We start from the raw sequence: 20,069 nt of genomic DNA on the forward strand, positions 1-20,069 counted from the left end.
CATGAGGGAGTTTCAACCTTCTGTGGTCAGAACAAAAACAGAGCATTCAGGAGCAGAATCTAAAGTTAGAAGGAGGACATACTGGCTGCTGCATTGTTGTCAGAGAAGACAGAACTTCAACACAGCATGTTTCTTTAAGGTCTGATCATATACGGTCATGTTATCATTTCATTCAGTAGATATCTTACAGATTGGAACTTTAACTCTTTGACATTGGATGTATATTATTTTTGTTTGAGTTAGGCTTTAGTGCTTGTAGAGATTAAAAAGTTACTTTATGGCCTCTGTGGGGGAAAAAAACAATAGAGCTCCACATGGGGAGAGGGAAAAAAAACTAATCTAAATCCTAAGCTTGTAAAAACCATATTAGTCTTTGGTATAAAGTAATTGGTTTGTTTGGATACCTCCGTACTGTATGCGATGATTGGATTGATCCATAGAGGCCCCGAGGCAATACAGCAGCTGATTAATATTTGGAAATTAAAAAGGAGAATTGTGTATAGCGATGATATAGCAGAGCTTAAGTGTCTCTATGGAAAAACAACAATCATGCCACATTGAATATCTGATGTTGTTTTGCGATGTAAAGTGTTTTCGTTTGTCTTTATTTGGCTGGAGAGTTGGGATTGACTTTGTAGCCGTCTGTGCCTGCAGGGCTCAGGCTGAAGTTTGGAGATGAGTGTGTGTGTTTGAACTGCCAGTGCCTCACCTGGTGTTGCTGGTACACACACACATACAAGGTTAGTCATCTATTATGGATGATCCAGCACAGACAGTGAAGGACGCTGTGGTCACCTTGTTGGATGTGAGTGCACGGGGAGAAGCTTTGAACCTTGCATGAGGAAGCCTCCAACTTAGCGAGCAGCACACATCAAAACTACAGCAGTATGACTGGAAATGACTCTATCCGGCAAAAAAAAAGAAAAAGAAAAGTATTTTCAGGCTGGCTGAAACAACAAAAAATGCTTTTCTGGCCTTGGACCCTGACTTTGGTGCAGTTCATTGAACCTGATTTCCCTTTAGGATCGGACCCATAATAATCCTGGCTCCTCTTCAATCCTACTGAAGTGTCGAGTCACAGCTCATCCATTAGGCATAAACAGTCTCGTGGTGGGCGCAGTGGCCAGGCAGTGACCTGTGTCCGATTAGACATTCTGCTTCCTGGCTGAGCCCACCTGGCCAAGGTGTGCAGAACCTGGGATAATTTCAGAGTCATTTCAAGCATTTGATAAAAAAAACTGGCAGCAGCTCAATCAACCGTTGAGATATATAGTGAATATATTCACTTTATTGAAACGGACAGACACACTAATCATTCAAGACGGTTACCTCTTCAGCATGCATTGCATTTTTTTGTGTGTATATACGTATATCTCAACAACAAAAAAAAGCCAAAACAACAAAACAGAAAAGCTAAATTAGAAAGAAACAAAGTAATGATTGTAATGGTGGTTGGCAGAGGTTATGGGGGTGGGAGTTGTCTTTTTACAGACTGTCAGATTGTATGTATCTGTACCCCAATATGTACCTGAATGCAGCAGGATATTCTCCGGAGAATTCACCTTGAGTCAATAGGAGGGGGAGTGAAATTTATAAACTGTGACTGCTGCGCGGTGTACAAACTGTCTGCCCACAACCGCTAAGATCTCTGTGCAAGTAATTAAACGTTAGCCTTATGTTTTCTGTTCATCAGTAGCGTTAATATAAAGACAAATATTCTCATTATATCATCGTATAGTGGACTCTGTTGCTTTGCCCACTACTTCCGCATTGTTGCATTGTTGTTGTTTTTCAGTCACCAGGCATCTTTAAACTGGATACCACACTTCACATAACCTCAAAGATTTCTTTGTTAAAGCTGGTGTAAACCAGAACAATAGATTACCTTTGACTATTTGTTGCATAAGAGCAGTTTTCCTTAGATTTTTTGGCATAGACTTTAAGTAACTGAGACATCCAAAGCTGTCTCCCACCTCCTCTGTCATGTCTCCCCACACCACTGCCTGTGCTGACTGCTGATGACCTGCAGTGTCCTAAAACACACTATGGAGAGAGCTCCAGTGACAGGTGTGAGCTTGAGCTCAGACGCTCGTATAGCAGCCCTTCAGGACCCCTTTTGTATCCACAAGGAGCCGAACGGGGTGACACGGCTTTGGATTTATAGGTCGCGGCCTCCAGCCGGGTGGCAAGCTGCAGCAGGGGCCTGGGCAGCGCAGCGGCAACACGGCTTCCATCTGTTGTCACGGTCTGCTCATATCTGCATGCTAATCCCTCTCTACCCACACCTTCAGGAAAAAACACCGCTGTGGCAGCCCTGCCACCCCGGCTCTTTTCAGGATGAGAGGAATTAGCAAAGCAGGTAGCACAAAGACACAGACCTGAGGCTGATGAGATGTGAAATGCAGAAAGGGCAGGGACTAAAAAAATTGAGATTAGAGGGGAATCAAAGAGGTAAGAAGCAGAACCTCTGCTCTGCTTTTTTTTCCTCATTTGCACTTAAACATGTCACCACTCAAGCCATGTGCAGGCCCCGCAGATCAGCCTGCTCACACGTGCAAAACCTGCGGATAGTCAAGGTCGGTTATCTGTTTCAAGGTCTCAAAATGGGTGACATTCAGCGGGTGTGTGGAAAGTGCGACTCCCTGCCTTCCGTTCAGCAGATGTAGCTGCTGGCAAAAGTCTCCTCAAGCTGACTAATCATTTGTGTATGCAGCTATAATATGCTTTCAATGTCTGAAAATACACCTCATCTATCAAAGTGCGATTGTAATGTCTTTGGGCTGGGAAAGGGCACTGGGAGTAGGTGTGGCATATCTAAGATCTAATAAATATACATTTCCGCAGGCAAGGGGAGGAAGCAGCGAGATCTAAGCATCCATTTCCTACTCTGCCGACAAAGCAGATAAGGCTTGATACAATGCAGGCATGCACAAATCTACATTATGTGAGCTCTGTAAATATATGTTCCACACGTAAATACAGATTTTTTTTGCCGCCTATAGGCATAAAAGAAAAAAAGGTAATGCATTCATCTGTTCCATATATTTAAATCCCAAAGAAACCCACTGTTTTAGTACAGAAATGCAGCCAGACTCCCTCCATGTCTGTGCAGTTGTAACACCCTCGTGCTCCATGTTGCACGTCTCTGTGCCCTGTGGCAGGCTGCAGGAAAGCAGGCTAGTCACTCAGTATGTGTCCAGTATAAACAAATCTGTCAGTGGCAGAGCTGCTGTTGTTGTTGTTGTTGTGCAAAGCTTTGACAGAGATTTCATGTACTTCTGGAACAAAAGAAGAGTTATTATCCCGGGGAGTGAACTGTAAGACAGAGATGTTTTCTAATGAAACCTTGTTGCCTCTCAAGCAGCCATCGGACCATGACAGACGTCTGCGGGATTAATCTGCTCCTTTAAAGCTTTACCCGAATAATAAAAAAAAAGAGTGCAGTCAGCTGTTTCATTTGGAGAAACAAAAACAAGATGAGGGGGGGGGATGTTATCTCAAAGATGATATCTCAGACAATGTTTTAGCTTCAGGGAAATAACTTAACCTCACTAAAACAACTTTATATGTCTGAATCTATATACATCTTAGGGTGGGAAAAAAAAGTAATTTCTTTCCTTCTGTGTTTGAATTTTGCAAATGAAAGAGATCCAATTAAAAGAAGTTCCTCAACATCAGACTTTGAAATCCATCTTTAGCAGCAGCTTTGTGATCACTCAGTCCCAGAACACAGAGGCTTTTTACCATGACAGAGATGTGCAGGATGCGGAGCTCCTCCTTGGCAGAATTGTTGGCGGGGTCTTCGGTGGGCTCGGGGAGGTTCAGGCTGCCGTCCTGGTGGTGGATGTGGAAGAGGAGAGTGCCGTTCTCCAGCCACTGCTGCCTCCAGCGCACCAGAGGGATGTCCTCTGAATTCCCAGAGATCTCTGTCAGAGACAAAAAAAGACAAAGAGGGGATACATGAAAAGATGTTTGCGGGCAATATTCCCTAACAACCGTTGGACAACATCATCGAGAATATTCACTCGAGTGTGAGCAGTTAACCAGGATCGTTGTATTTTAAGTCGTTGGCCTTTACTGGATTGGACAGCTGAAGAGAGACAAGAGGTGGTGGACAAACCAACGGCCGCTGACGAAGACCAAACTTGGGGTGCGTGACCTAACCGCTCTGGCTACCTGCTACACCAGATATAACATTTGAAGATGCTGTTTTCTAGTAATCAGGACTTAACATTTGAGAGACATACTGGCTAAGAAATGTGGTACAAAGTAGCAAATCCTATTCATAGAGAGTAGAGGCTAATACTAGCAAAAACAACTATCTAAGAAATTGCACTGTGAATGCTGCATGCTGAATAAGGGGACTCTTTATAGCTAATGCTGCGTCTGAATAGGCTGAATCTTTGAAGTATGAAAGATGTTGGAAATACTGTTGAATAGCCTTCCTTCCCTAAACTGCCAATGATGTGTCCGAGAGAGGAGAGGATGGAGGATGATGGAGGAGTTAAGAGTAGATGACAAGCAATTGTGTGTCGACCAGTAATGATGATGTCATCTCAATCCTCTGTGTAGGCCTGCGAGGTGGAAACTGTTTGTTAACTGCAGTTTAACTGCTCGGTGACTCTGCTTGCTTGATGTGGTTTTTGGAAATTTAATGAAGGACTTCTGCACTTTTACCCTTGTAGCATGCATTTTGCATTTGTATTTTATTATGTAACTCAACCTGCAGCAAGATTGACCTACAGGTACAAATAAAGAAACCTGAACCTGAAACAGTGGTGTTACATCAGTGTGCCAAGTCTGTTACTGCTACCATCAAACTGATCACACATTCATGGCTGTCAAACAAATTGGATGTTGATCATCCTCTCGCATCATGATTATGATATTATGATAGACATACAGCTGTACTTCTGTAAAGTGCTGATGACTAAAGAGGACACACTAGAAAAAGAAGGTAAAGAAGGAGAAAAAAGAGCTAATTATTATGTAGCGACTCAAAGATTGAAGAATATCCTCCTTTTAAACAAGATTAAGTCTCAGATCTCCCCAAAACATGTCTGAGAAGTGTCTTGTTCTAAATCCACTCTGATCCTGTATTTGATCATGCCTATAAACCCCTCTATTCAGCCCTGCTCAGAACAGGCTGTTTCTGTGTCTGTACCTTTAAATATGTAAATGAGCTGTGTCTAACCACGCCCCCTCTCTGGAAGGACTTGGGTGTACTCGGTGCTTTCTCTCTCCATGTCCTATTGTTTACAGTGAGAAGGCAGACTCAGAGGGCAGAACAAACACCTAGCTGTGGGAGTGTCACCCACCTGGGGGAGGGGCTACTACCCTTTGTGATGTCATGAAGGGAACATCTCCAAACAGCCTGTTAGAGCAAACGTTTTCTGTAAAGTGGAGCAGGCAAAAGACGGAGAGGATGGACTTTTCTCATCATTGGGGGGTTTGTAGACGGACTCGAGGCACATATTAGTATTAAAGAAACATGGTGAAGTGTATTTTGAATAATTTTGGAACTTTTACAAATAATCAACACCGGTAAAATACACGTTGTGGCTCCTGCAATTACGTGTTGCCTTCACACTGTGAACCTGTCAGGATGCTGATGATGGCATTTAACTCAACAATCATATAGTTGTAGCGCTCATTCTAACAGTTGAGTCACTACAAGGGAAATAAGAAGTTGATATGCCATCAACACCCACCTTCCTCTTTTTTGCAAGTCATTTTCAGGTGTTACACTGTAAACGGTGGTCAGTTGCTTTCATATCCATTTGAGAATGACACTTATTAAACACAGTAGATGAGGATGAGTAAAATGATGATGGTTTGACTGCAGCAGAGCAGGAGAAACACTTGTCTTTGTCATTCCTCAGCTCCTCACACAGTCCTTCCCACTCCTCACCGTTCCAGGTTCTGTATTCCAAAGCACACAGTGCAGAAATGGAAAACATTACAAATGCATGGCGGGGCTTTATGGGTGACTTTCTGTGATGTAAGTTTGAAGAGCAGCAACGATGCATCAGGCTCATAAGTCCTGAGAAGTGTGAGTGCTGCTGAGAGGGAGACATAAATCAAAATATAGATCACAGAGAGCGCAAACAAGACACTGAATCCAAACACCGAGTCGACAAACAAACGCTGCAGCTCCAACTGAGTTTTGTTCATGTTCAGATGTTAGTGTTTCACTGCACATTCACGGCTCAAAAACAGTCTAGACACTGAATAACGTCTGTTTCAGACTTACAGGTTACATGTAAGTGATTTAATAACCGTTCTCAATGTGCACTTTTGAATGTAACAGTGTTTTATTAATTATGATAAAAAATATAGTTACACATATATAGGTCATTTTTAAATCCCAATTCCCCCAAAACTATACTTGTTCTACCCCAAACACACTGACCACCATGATGCTTTCACTCTGTACTCACTCAGTCATTCCTACAGCATCTGAAGCGGTAGAAGTCAAGACCACACTAACCAAGACCAGAGTGGGGATCAACAATTTTTTATTTTTTTTTCACTTTTATCTTAGGGTATATTTTAATATTAGGTTACTACTGATATCAAATGTGTCTAAATTAATTTAGTATTTGCAACAAACTTTAATCTTTAACCTGCTCAACTTATCCACACATGCGCACAGACACAAACAGCAGGAGTACGCCTCTCATTTTGAAAAGTTCCACTCGATATTCTCTTAATTATAGGAGTTATAGGAGCACAGCATCAGCAGCAAGCAGCTGTACATTAACATTATTTCAAACAAAGCCATGAGAAGCTTCAGTTATGACATGAGAAAGGCACCTCAATCAGGGTTTTACAAGACAGATGTACAGTGGACCTCTCTCTCTCTCTCTCTCTCTCTCTATCTATCTCTGAAGCTCATGTGATTATTAATGGTGATTAATCACAGCCTCTATGATTAAACACAACTGTTGTATTCAATTTTATTCAATTGACAGCACTACTTTTGAGAAGTGCCAGAGATGCAATAAAGAAATATCAAATTATCCAAAGTGCTAATCCGTATTTTCTTTTTAAAGCTTTTCATAAAACATTTTCTCACTCAAAATATTTATATCAGTAGCCACTCAGTGTGTTCTTTGTGCATTCTTTAATTGCTGGTTTATAGTTTCCATTGTTGGTATCTGAGGACCTTCCTCCCGTTCAGCATTTCTAATTAAGAATTTGCACATCAATCACTTGTTTAGTGCTGTTATTTGCAGGATGGTACACAGTGCACATCCTTATCCTGCTTATGGATTACTTTGGACACTCTGCCATGAAATAGACTATTACACTAATTGCCAGCATGATCCAGTGCCGTGCATAAATCTAATGTACAGATATATTGCGCCGCTTCCGCTGGTGTACAAGCCATCAAATCATTTAAAGCTCATTTTGCACACAGATGTCTCAATGAACCGGGCAGAGACGCAGAGCGAGCACAATGCCGAGCAGCCTGGTTGGTGGGGCTGCACTAAAGTGACACAGAATGTCCATAATTGATCAAAGTCCATCGAATGCGATGGTTTTATTTGTGTAGCAGGGCAGCGCTGGTTGCGGGGAGGAATCAGGGTCTGTAAATAATAATGAGGATTTGGCCTGATCAAAAGGAAAAGCCCAGAACTGAATGACTGGAGCAGGAAGTTAAAGCACTCTCAAGGGTGTGTGTGTGTGTGTGTGTGTGTGCGTGTGGGTGTGTGTTGGGCGGGGATAAGGTTGAAAACAACAACTTAAGAGCCACGGGACGGCAACTGAACAGACATAAAGTATGAAACAAGGCATCCAGCTCTCAGCCAGGACCCCTACTTATCACTGTAAGGGCCTCGTGTAGAGCTCTATATATAAACACAGGCTAACCCCGCGCTGTACAAGACCATTACACTGATTACACACCAAGATGTAGTTGCAAGCAGGATTTTCCTGCTGATCACAGGCTTTTCCACAGCGTGCAGACATCAGGAACATGGATCCAGTTTCAGACCCTTAGCACCTGCACCATGCAGGTCTCACATGGTTCAGGGCTTTGAGTTATTTCCATCTGTTTTTTTTTATATATCTGGGTCTGCTATTCAAGTCTTAGGATCCTCACACAGGTAATTAAAGATCTGATTAAAAGCTGTGCGAGTTTTCATTAAAGTAGCTATGGGAGGAAATACAATTAAACAAATCAAGGTCGGGCAACTAGTGAGTCAGAGTTCTTCACAGGGAATAAGTGATATTTGAAGTCGATGTCCATGGAGTGAGGGTCTGTCAAAAAAAACATTCTGTTTGTGGCAGTGTTTTTTTTTGTAGTATGTTCGTATATCTAGAGCATAATTGGCCCGATACCAGACTTCTAAACTTCAGAGACAATTCAAGTAATAATCGAACAACATTGATTTTGGTAACCATGGCGATAAAAATGGACGTCCTAGACAGCCAACCCCGGATCATTTCTCGCTTTTAATTAACAAAGTTAGCAGAAAAACATTCACCACATTATGGAAGCTTTGCCAACTTTTTTTGTGCAATTTATACAGTGTGCAAGAAGTTTTTATTTTTGAAGGAGTAATTGCTCACTTACACAACTGTCCAAGGAAATCCATATTCTTTTTTTAAGTTTTGGTACTTTTTGATATTATGGGTGATTTAAAAAACCAGAGTCACATCCGTTTAAAACATGTGGCATCAAAAAAAGTATGGAAGTATCAAACATTTGGACAACCTTAATCTAGACCCCTGCTGCATGACTGTGACCTGTTTTTCAATCTGTTTAATTTGATTCAATCAAGGTGGCTCAAACATTTGCTTCTGCCAATATTTAAAGCAATGTAAAAAATGTCAGTCATAATGTAATTAGTCTGTCTGTCTTCACATTAAATAGCCAAATTACATTTTAAAACATGATAGGAAACGTATGCTCAGTGTAGATGACAGGCAGACTAAAAAAATAAAATCATAAAAAATTGACACGCGCTCGAGTCTTTGTCTGCACATTGAATAGAAGAACAACACAGAGAACATGACAGCTACTGTACTGACTTATTCTTATTTTGAGTCATGGTAGTCAGATACAGACAGAAGTCTCCTGGATTTCTCGATTATGGAAGGCTGTCGATGTGTACCCGTGCACTCACACTATAGAAACTGGACTTTGGGGGTCACACAGGCTTGGGCACCCTTATACAGCCAGGTTTTCTTAAAATATGGAGCAAGCTAATGTCTGCTCTGTATGTGTACCATCTACATGGAAGCACTTACCTGCCTTAAGTATTCATGGTAAAAGCAGGCATCATAAATATTTTTCACACACATTGGATTACAATGCTCTCGCTCCCCACTGTGAGAGTGTGTACACCACTTTCTTTGTCTGACAGCCCATTAGGCTGATTACTGCAAAGGAAACACTCACATGCTGGATAATAGCCATAACCCTTATCTGTATTATAACCTGTTTACAAACCAAACACTTAATGCATTTACTGTGACACGGCGGGTGTGTGTGTGTGTGTGTGTGTGTGAGTATAACAAGGTTTGGCCTGACAATAACCGATGGCCTCTTGCCGCAGTGAAGAGGGAGTTCCCCCTGCCCGTAGATAAGATTTAAGAGTCTCTGTTGGTTTTAACCTAAATGCAAATGATGTGCCAGAGTGTGACAGGGCACTTTTAAAAAGTGTACTCTCTCTCTCCCCCCCGGGGGACTAGTTTGCCATGAGAGGGGGATTAATGAGACTCTGCCTTACTGCACGGGACTATGTAAAGTACCACCCAGCAGATGTAAGAGGAAGGGAGAGGGGAAAAAAAAAATACATGAGGAAAGGAAAAAAAAAAGAAAAGAAGATGGATAGGGAAAGTGAGGGAGCTGCAGAGGAGAGGAAGAGAGTGGAGAAGGGAGAGGAGAAAGACGAGACAAAGAGGCCACCTACAAGCATTCAAATGGATCAAAGTAATCTGATAACGCAGCGTTATTAGCGTAGCGCCTGAGAATGCAGATTTGCTGAAGCATTTAGTTTAGAGGAGTTTTCAATTTGTTTAGCATTGAAATGACACAGCATTTATCTTCAGCATCGAGAAAGCCTTCTTCTTTAATCCGAAACAATAACAAGCGGGCGGCACTGCAACGGACCAACGCTGCATCCACTCTCTGATTGAGTGACGTAGCGCTTGCACAGCTTGAATTTGATTCAGAGCGCGTCCTCCGGCTGTCACAAGTTTGCTTACATGATAATTATCATTAAAATGAAGATGACAAACTCAGTGTAAATCTTTCCTCTCATACTCCGAGTTGTGACTCAAAGAGACCTCTGCTTATTCAAGCACATCTGATGTAATTAGAAAATCCTCACAGGGGGATTTAGGGGATGAAGATGATAATACTATATGAGGCAAAGATTAATGCAATAGGATGGAAATAAACAAAGTGCAGTAAAGCAGGGTTATAGCAGAGCAACTTTTTTTTGGGGAGAATTCAGCAAATGCTGTCAGATTTGAGCACCCAGCGGGGGGAAGGTTGAGTTCTGTTCCAGGCGATGACAGCACGGCGCAGAGTCAGTGAAGGAATGAAATCATTCGTCTTATTGGAGAGTGCTTCTGGATGAAATGAGGGGCTCAGTGTTTAACTCGAAACTGCAACACATTCATACAGGCCTTCTGGGAGCTTCCAGTTCTTCGGATCACTGTGAACACCATGCAGGAACTTTTTTTTTCCGGTTACAGGTACAATACGTCGACAATTACATTTAGAAATGTAGACTTTTCTTTGAATAAAAAGCAGGTTGTTTTTACCCTGTGAAGGTGACAAAATGCTTGCCTCCATTTTTTCTCGCAGACACAAAAACAATGAGAAAGAAGGAAAATCCAGATTTCACTTTTGGCTTTCCTGAAAAGGGTGAAATGTAAATTGGACTTGAGCTTATAAGGTGGTTTTTCTAGTCTTCTGACTACTCAATGTGCTTTACACCGCAAGTCACACCTACACAATCACACACTGATGGTAGAGACTGCTGTGCAAAGTGACCATCAGTTTTAACTAATCCCATTCATACACAATCATACACCGCAAACAAAGCAGCAGGAGCAACTTGTGGTAAAGTGTCCTGCCCATGGACACATCGGACATGTGGCAGCATCAGCTGGGGATCGAACTCCTGATCTTTTGTTTGAGATACGTCTGACTCTACCACTGAGCCACAGCCACCCTGAAATGAACAGGCGTACACCAAGATGACACTTTAAGTGAACAAAGGTTTGAAAGTGGTGTGACAATGCTTTAATCATAAAATGTATTTAAATCGTTGCAGATTAATAATTAAAAGTCTACACAATTTAAATTACATTATTATTAACAAAATGCAATGTGCTACATTGAAATTAAAAAAGGAAGCTTCCAGCAGCCTTGGGGTACCCACTGGGGTTGCTAATCAGGTCTCTAGGTGGGTTTTTTTTGCTACCCCTTGGTTCTCCCACTGCCTAAAAAGTAGCTTTGCATGATTTGCAGACCATGACAACTCATTATGAATCTTATACTGGCTTCTGTCAGACTCCTCTTTTCAGCCCTATTCAGCCTCTGTCAGGAAAACAGTTAAGTTCAGCTGCTGTCTCTTTAAGACCCCTCTCCCTAAACGCCCACTTTCTTCTGATCAGCCAGAAGTAAGCCGCCCATGGTGCCCTTGACAGTTACCAGGGGCAGGGGGATGTTCTTCTGTGCTCAAAGTTGGAGGTACCAGAGTATGGAGATGGCAGAGCCTGAGGTCACGATCTCAATGGACTTGTGCTAAACTCTTGAAAACAAGCTATTCGGAGAATCCCGGAAACAACTCTGCAGAGTATGCCAACATACGTTTACCTCATGATTTAACACTTTGCCCAGGTTTAGTCTGGACACCCAACATTATAACATGATGTTTATGTCTCTAGAACACAGATCAGTACAACAGGTCTCCTTAAAATGCACAGTCACAGGCATGGTGAGCTGATGAGTGGACTCTATTTGAAAAGTGATATAAAGTATGTATAAAACGAGGCATTGGTATTTACACTTCTTTTTTGACATTTTCCTCATAAAAAGATTCAAAGACGTCTGTTTCCTCCCAGAATGCCACTCGTGTCTGAGCTCCCTCCCAGGAGGTTGTAATGCCACAAGCGTTTTCTTCCTGTGTAAACTCTGTTCCCTCGGGGGGGGCGATAACAATCGTCACATTGTGCGGTCAACAGAGGGCACGGCGATAAGCTTAAATTACTTTGCAGCTGTTGATCCAGATTTTTCCCACCAAACTTTGTCATAATGAGAGACTGTTAAAGAGAGCACGACGTTGTTGAGCTGACGGAGGAAGAGAATGAAGGAGAGTCATGGGTACTCATTTCCAGATCATTATTCCAACGTGAACACAGCGAGGTCGTCCTTCAAGCCCGTCCTCCAACCACACCAAAGTGAAGCCTGATTTCTGAGGGGGCTGTGAAGTACTCACTTAGCGCGGTAAACACAGTGCTTTAGCCTTGACACAAGGTTAGCGGCTGACTTTCACATAATAAGAGCTGAAAGTTTGATGTCTTCAGTGGATAAAAAAGATGATCTGAATCTGTGTGGTGACCTTTTGGAGAAAGTGGTTTGTCTCTGATGTTGCCAATGTCTTATTAAAAAAATAGACTTTTCTAGACTATATTTATACCCTTACCCTGCCGAAGTCTGTTTGAATGGGCGGCATAGACGGAGTAGTAGCAAATATCGCCATGGAAACTGAGCTTCAATGGATCCTAGAGCCCATCACTCAAAAAAAAAGAAAGGCCACAATAGAAAGAGTTGTAATGTTATTACATCTCAACTTTTAGATCTGAGATTCCTCTGCACAGGATATGAAATTATTTAAATGATGAGAAGCTACTGCTTTATAAAGTGAAGACGTATACACACTGAATAATGAGGGGACGACTGAAGCTGAGGGAATAACATAGATCACATACACTGTACAGTCGATGCTCTAATCGCTCAAATTAGTGGTGGGCGATATAACGATCTTAGATCGTGAAGGATTTTAATGTGCTGACGATCTGCCAAAGTAGAGAGATCGTAGAACCGGGCGTATGTGTTTATTCTCTCATGCTGCAGTTTATGCTCCGACACAGACGCGTCTCCCCCTCTTTTGCTCCGCAGCCGTGAAAACGAAAACGATACTTAAAAGTAAAGTCCGCAAAAACAACTCCATCTCGGTTATATGCAACTGTTCTGATATTTTTCCAAACCGACACGCTGTGAGCAACAGTTAACTTATCTGCATAGTGTGCACAGTTAAGATTAGTCTACATCTCAGATAGCGACACGGAGAGACGTTAACAGTCAGAGACAGACAGGGCGGAGCTCAGACAGTTAGTGGAGATATAACCCCGGTGTTTAAAATATTGCTGTCGGTGTTTTCTGCTCTTTCTCAGTTTTTAAAAGTTACTATCAATCCTCTCCACCCGAAGCTCACCTGTTGTGATAACTGAACCTATAGGGATTAGGCTAAACAACGTTACAAAGCAGCAGGCAGGTGAGAGTGAGTAACCATGGTGACTGTCTGTCTGTCAATCAACAATGTCCCGCCCCCTCTATGAATTAAACTCTCCTGTCAGTAAAACTTACTTTGATCATGTGTCAGAGAATGAACACATTGTGTATTGCTTGATTATATATAAACCAAACTAAATGATGTCAGAAAAAACAACAAAGGCTGCAGAGCCTGTATGAAGCTACAGCTGTAGGAACTCTGCAGGGCTAAATAGAACAGAAACACAAGAACTCGAAGTCTACATGTTTTTAAATTAATGCATCACTGCGTGAAAATGTTCCTGATGAACATAAAAAGAGGACACATAACTAAATCATCATTTGAAAGTGGTGAGGAAAACCTTCAAATTGTGCATAAATATTGATCAAATTGAGGGAAAGACATTTCTGTTGCTAAAGATGTTCTGGGTGAGACCTCCAGACCGCCTACAAAGATGTTTTTCAAATAGATTAAACTTGTCAGCACAGTTTTTGTGCATTTAAAAACATTATACAGAGAAATAAGTTTGGTTGAACTGGTCAGTAACTTACAAATTTGTCTAAAGAACAGTATGAAAAAAATTGTGATAAAATCATGATCATGATTTTGCCCAAAAAAAAACTGTGATATGATATTTTTCCCATATCACCCACCTCTAGCTCTAATCCTCCTTTTTTCTTCTTGTTTGCTTTTTTTCTGGTTTTGGCCTCTCCTCACATGTGTAAGGGTTTGTTGTTCACACTGTTTAAAAGTTAGTTATGCACAACAATCGTCATTGTCTTTGATAATCAGGAGTTGATGTCATCATAATCATTTCTACATGTAAGATCAAAAATGACAACAGCAGCCTACACAACTTTACAACACAGATTTCATCCCTGAGAAAATTGATTTAAAATGAGAGGAGGAGAAAGTTATCAGACTGTGTGAAATTGGCAGTTAAGTGTGTTTTGTATGTGTTTTCCTTCTTATTACTGTGGAAGTGAAGACTGAATTGTCGGATTTGTTCTCTGTGGTCCATGCTATTTATTCAGTGATTGTAATTGGACAGACCATCCAGATATTTCTTGTTTTCTTTTTGAATAAGGGGCAGGCAAAATAAGATTTATTGTCACTGCTTCTTTCCGTAAATGAATTTGAATTATTTTCTTATTTTTTCTGTTTTGTGTTTTGACATGTACGAAACAAATAAAAAAATGAAAGGAATGAATTTATAGTATGTGGACGTCACAGTACCAGAATGGTATCTCAAGATATGAAATCTAACAATATGGATACCTGTTTCGATAAAACAGCAACACATTTAGTCCTGGTCATCTAATATTGGGTAATTATTTATGTTTTTATACCAAAGAAAGCTCCTGCACTCTGTCTAAATTGCACAAATACGTTGGCAGCGTTTAACTCTGTGCATTCTGGGAGTTGTTGTCTGTCATCAACATGAACCAAAAAGACACTTTCTGCCTTTTCTCGGTCAAGAAGGCATCAACTTAAAAAGATTAGATCAGTGATCTCACACTGACAATGATGCCGCACTGACAAATTTTTATCGAGGGGGGCTAGAACCGAGCGTTACATGCAGCTAATGCTACAGCTAACAGAAGGAGGTAGGAGAAGTCACGTTTCCCCGGACTTTTGCACATAGATGTGCCTAAACATGCACAGGACACTTGGAAAACACACTAAAGAGCATATAAAACCAGAAAAAGCAGAATATGGGTCCTTTAAGTTACTCTACTAGGAAAAAAAAACTACATCTTGGAAACAGACAATTGCAACATTACATATAGACGTGTTAATGTTACCGAGTAATTTTCTACCTGTATCTGACCAGCACACTTTCAAAATGTTGAAGCTTTCCTTTAAATTGAGTCATTTTTTTTCCAGTATGAACACAATCAATTTTCAAATGCACTTAGAATAATGCTGATGTTTGAACCAAGGCACATGACATGGAAAACATTTTGTTGTTGAATACAGAACTGTTTCTGGATTTAGAAGTTATTAAATCTGTAATTAAATATCATCCTGATTGAATTTTACAACAAATTAAAGCATGTGTTGTTTTTAAACAGAAATTAGTCACATGATAGATAGATAGATAGATACTTTATTGATCTATAGCATCCAGTAGCAGGTTACAAAGACATAAATGACATGAAACGTTTGTTACAAATTAACCACAAAACCACCCCCCCCCCCCCCCCCCACTCATACATATATATTAACCTGAAAAAAAGATTTAAAGAATACCCCTAGATGAATCAAACTTAAACCTGTGCAATTAAAAATAGACTTACACAAGAAATGTACATAACCCGTGCAGGGATAAATATATGTGCAATTTTCAACCAATAAACAGTTGAGGGAAAGAAAATCTGTAATTAGACCTGAATATAAAAAATACAAATAAAAAAGTGCAGACCTTCTGAAGTTGTGTTGTTTATATATGTACAGCAATGTTTAAAAAGAAGATGCAAAAAACAGACATTAAATAACAGGCAGTGCAAACATTAAAGGTGCGCTTTAAACAATTGTGAGGTAATCATTAAAGTGTCCAACTAGAGGCTGACTCTTGGGACAGCTGTGCAGATGGGAAATGGAAAAAGGAAGATTTAGTTCAAGAGTCACTGTGTGCTTTCCCCCTGCCATAACCGTGAGGTGTTGTACAGACGTATGGCCAGGGGGACCAAAGAGTTGTTGAATCTGTCTGTGGAGCAGGACTGTGACAGCAGTCTGCCACTTACCACACACCCCTTCTCTGGTGGGTGTTGTTCATGATGGATTCATGCAGTGATTTATAAGGCTCATGGTGTTTATCTTCTGCTGGTTCATTACTTGACTCAGCAGAGAGACCGGTTTTCACAAGGCTAACAACATGCTGCATCATAGCCATGACGAGCTGTGCTCTGAATTTTAATGTGGGTCCGTCTGTAATCAACATGCAGCGCTTTAAAAAAAAAAATCATAATAAATAAAACCAAAAAGAGTCTTGTAAAGAAATTCTTTTGAGTTGGTTCTGAAGTATTAATATTTTCAGACACAAATTAACAAATAAACCTCAGAATATGAAGCTGGTTTCTTTTTCTGGTCTTATTTATCACTCAATGCTAAAATATGTGCATGACATGTCATCTGCAACTTCTTCTCAGGCTCAATCTCTGCTGTATATCACACCGAGTATCGATGAGGGAGTGCATTCTGTGCTTCGATATGTCTTCCCTAGAAATATGCCAACACAGACTGATTGGACTCATTAGGGTTTATTTTATATAGCCTAGTGATTGTGCTGAAATGTCAAATTAAGGTTTTTAATGCACCTTTAAATGTATTCCAGCTTGACCTCTGAACAGCCTTTATCCATTTCTGTGTGAGTTCCCGTCCATGTTGTAGAGAGAGGAAAACACAACAGTGTGTTTTCATTGTTTTTGAATCAATGTTATTACAGCAAAGCTATTTAGCATTTGAGAGATGAAAACATAAAAAGCTCTGACTGAAATGGTTTAACCTTTTGGAAAACCTCATTAGCACTTCATATTTTTCTAATTGGTAACTTAAGAAAGGTGGGAGAGTCAGAAATCAGTCTGTATTTCCTAATTCTCCCATTGTCTCTTCCATTAAATCCAGAACATGGGTCTCACTACAGGATACAGTTTGTCTCCGCTTTCTTTCATATAAATCATACTCCATGTGTAGTATGATATGAAAACATAGTAAGCAATTTTGAAGAAATACCCGGATGTATACTAGATTGGCCAGTATGAAATTACTGGTCATACAAAACCTCCCCACAATGCAGTGCAGCTCTCAGACTATCCAATCGCAGAGCTCGCCAGCCAGCCAACTAGCGGCTTGTAATTAAGGTTTTGTGCTGAAATAAATTTTTACACTTTGCCAAATAATATCAAAATGACTATGTAGTAGTCTTAGTGAACATTGTGCTAGCTTGATGCTAGCTCATCAAACGGAGCTCAGAGCAGAAGTACGTCATGTGACCCTTAGTTAACGACATACTTACTGTCCAGTTAGTATGCAGGATAGATATTTTGACTATGTAATAGGCAGTACGCAGTAGGTGGTTTCAGACAGCCATAGACTCTCAGAGGGGGTACAAGGGAAAGAAACTGTCTTCCTGGCGGGCGGCCCGGGTTCGAATCCGAGCTGTGACTCCTTTCCCGCATGTCACTCCACTCTCTCTCTCTCCCTCTCTCTATCCACTGTCCTGTCTCTCCAATAAAGGCATTATAAGCCCAACAAAAGGAAATCTCTTGCTCCTAATTTTATGGTAAATATTCTAAAATGATTTAAAATACTTAAACATGGTAACATTTTTTGTAAAACTGAATCCTCAGGGTATGGGGCACTTTTAGCAAACACTCTATTTCAGCTTTGGATTAAACCCATTGTTGGACTCTTGTGTTTTCGTCATCAGGATGAAATGTATTTGTGATCAACTCAAAATAAAGTCAATGTTGAGGAGTGAAATCATGTTGCCCTGCGTGTGTGTGGCTCAGTCGTGTGTTTTTCATAGATCTTGGGACAGCGATGGAGCTCTCAGCACTCAGGAATAAGACGACGGTTGGCAGGAAATGTTCATTGTTGGCTTGAATTTAAGCCTTCAAAAAAAAAGAAAAATAATTAAAAACCTGGTGAACTTGTGATGTCAGGAGACAAATGTTAGCCAGCTGGCGTGAACATTTGAAACTGAAGACTGAAGCAGGCAGAATGCTTTATTACTTCGTCTTCATCAGGAGTGCTCGTTCGCTCGCCCCGCTCGCCGATTTCACTCCTACATTTCAATTTGTGTCTTCCTGTTAGGGGATAAGTGCTAATACCCCCAAACAAAATCTAATTCAGAGCCTTTAAAGTGAATCTATAAAGTGTCTGAGCGAGAGCTTAATGGGATGCTCCTCTCCGGTACAGGCCGGCAATGAGATTCAGCTCGATAAGTTAATCCTGATTCCTCTTTTAGGAATGCATGAATTGTGTCCTATTAGAAGAGTATACAACACGTGGTGACAGCAAACACGGGAGGCAACAACAACAGGGTGCACATCTGTTTTACACTGAAGCTAACTGCTGAGAGTCTAACGTGCAGATATGGAGTGAAGCATTGAGGAGTAATGAGACAGGGCGACTGTTTAACGGGGAGCGGCAGCAGAACGATGGAGGACGAGGAAACGCTGTTTTCTGAGGCCTGTTTGCCCAGTGGGAGAGGTGGGGGGGGGGGGGGGGGGGGGGGGACCATATGGTTACTGAGCTGTGTGCTCGTACCGGGATTTAACAGCAGCAGAGAGAGCCGGGTGTGTGTGTGTGTGTGTGTGTGTGTGTGTGTGTGTGTGTGTTAGTGGGGGTGAAGGCAGAAGCTATTCCGCTCACATCCTCATGCGGTGTCAGGGGAAGCTGCCCTCTCCTGCCTCACCTCTCACAGTTATGGCTTCTGCTGAGAGACGGTAACGAAGGAGAGGTAGTAAAAAGAGGGGTGAGGAAGCGGGGGGGGGGGGTATAACAACTGATGCTGCCGTAATGGGTTGAGTAAACGAAGAGAGCGGTTGGAACAGAGATGGACGCATGGGAGACGAGGCAGAACAACATCAGAAAGATACAGGAGTCAGGTTGTTGGGTTTTTGATCTGAAGCCAAACTTGAGGGTCCAAACACTCCACTACTGCTGCAGCAGCAACACACACACACAAACACACAAAATACACACAAGTTATCCTATTGTGCCTCAGCCAAGCATGAATAAGCAGGAGCAAAAACATGTCTAGAATTCTGAGTGAAGACCTCCCTGACAGCATCACTACTCCGAAAACATCCAGGAGAGAAGTTCTGCAGAGATGGAAAAACATCCATGGCAATTTCAACATGAAGACTCTTCAGGATATTTCACAGAAACCTGAAAGTTAACATCATGATTCATAAGAAAACTTGATGTGGAAGCTTAAACGATCCAGAGATTCATTAGTAAAATTTAAAGAGTGATAAGATGATTGTGAGGTGGAGACATCTGAGAAGTAGCATTGAATCTAAGGATGGAAAAGTTTAAACAAAATGTATATGTGTAGAACAAAAGCTTGTAGAAGTCATTCACACAGTGACAGAAACACTCCAGTGTCCCCTGGAAACATTTCTAAGCTTGTTTTAAAGGTGTTCCTTGTTCGGCTTTGCCAATTTTCTACATGAATGAGAGTAGGAAACAGCGCAATCAATCAAAGTCAGTCGGCTTCCTAACAAGCTGCCCGACGACCGGCTCGACATATTAACCAAGACAGCCAGCTAATGGTAATCTGTGGAAGCTTGAGAAGTTCCTCTTTTAAAAACTTCATGTCTGATGATTATGTATGGGACGCGGAGCGTGCAGAGGACAGAGGGAGCGTCCACTTCAAGGTGAGCCGAGATCACAGGAGGTTCTGCCGCAGCAGTAGCAGCTCCTGTAAAAAATACATGGAGCGCTCAGTTTGATGAGATCCAACGAGACTGACCACCGCTTGTAATGCGATTAGAAATTCCAATAGTGGAAAGTCGCAGTTTCTGTGAATGTGATCGC

General features: G+C 41.4%; 1 protein-coding gene across 6 annotated transcripts in view; it reads right to left on the minus strand.

The window, feature by feature from the left end:
• The window catches only part of astn1 (astrotactin 1), a 415,934-nt gene that overhangs the window by 336,933 nt on the left and 58,932 nt on the right, over positions 1–20,069 (minus strand). For all 6 annotated transcript variants that reach the window (XM_065954366.1, XM_065954365.1, XM_065954364.1 and 3 more), the window contains exon 2: positions 3,745–3,926. In XM_065954366.1, the coding sequence (XP_065810438.1) occupies positions 3,745–3,926 (182 nt within the window). The remainder of the gene's footprint in view (positions 1–3,744; positions 3,927–20,069) is intronic.

This window comes from Labrus bergylta, chromosome 4 (genome assembly GCF_963930695.1).
Source record: "Labrus bergylta chromosome 4, fLabBer1.1, whole genome shotgun sequence".
NCBI classification, from domain to species: Eukaryota; Metazoa; Chordata; class Actinopteri; order Labriformes; family Labridae; genus Labrus; species Labrus bergylta.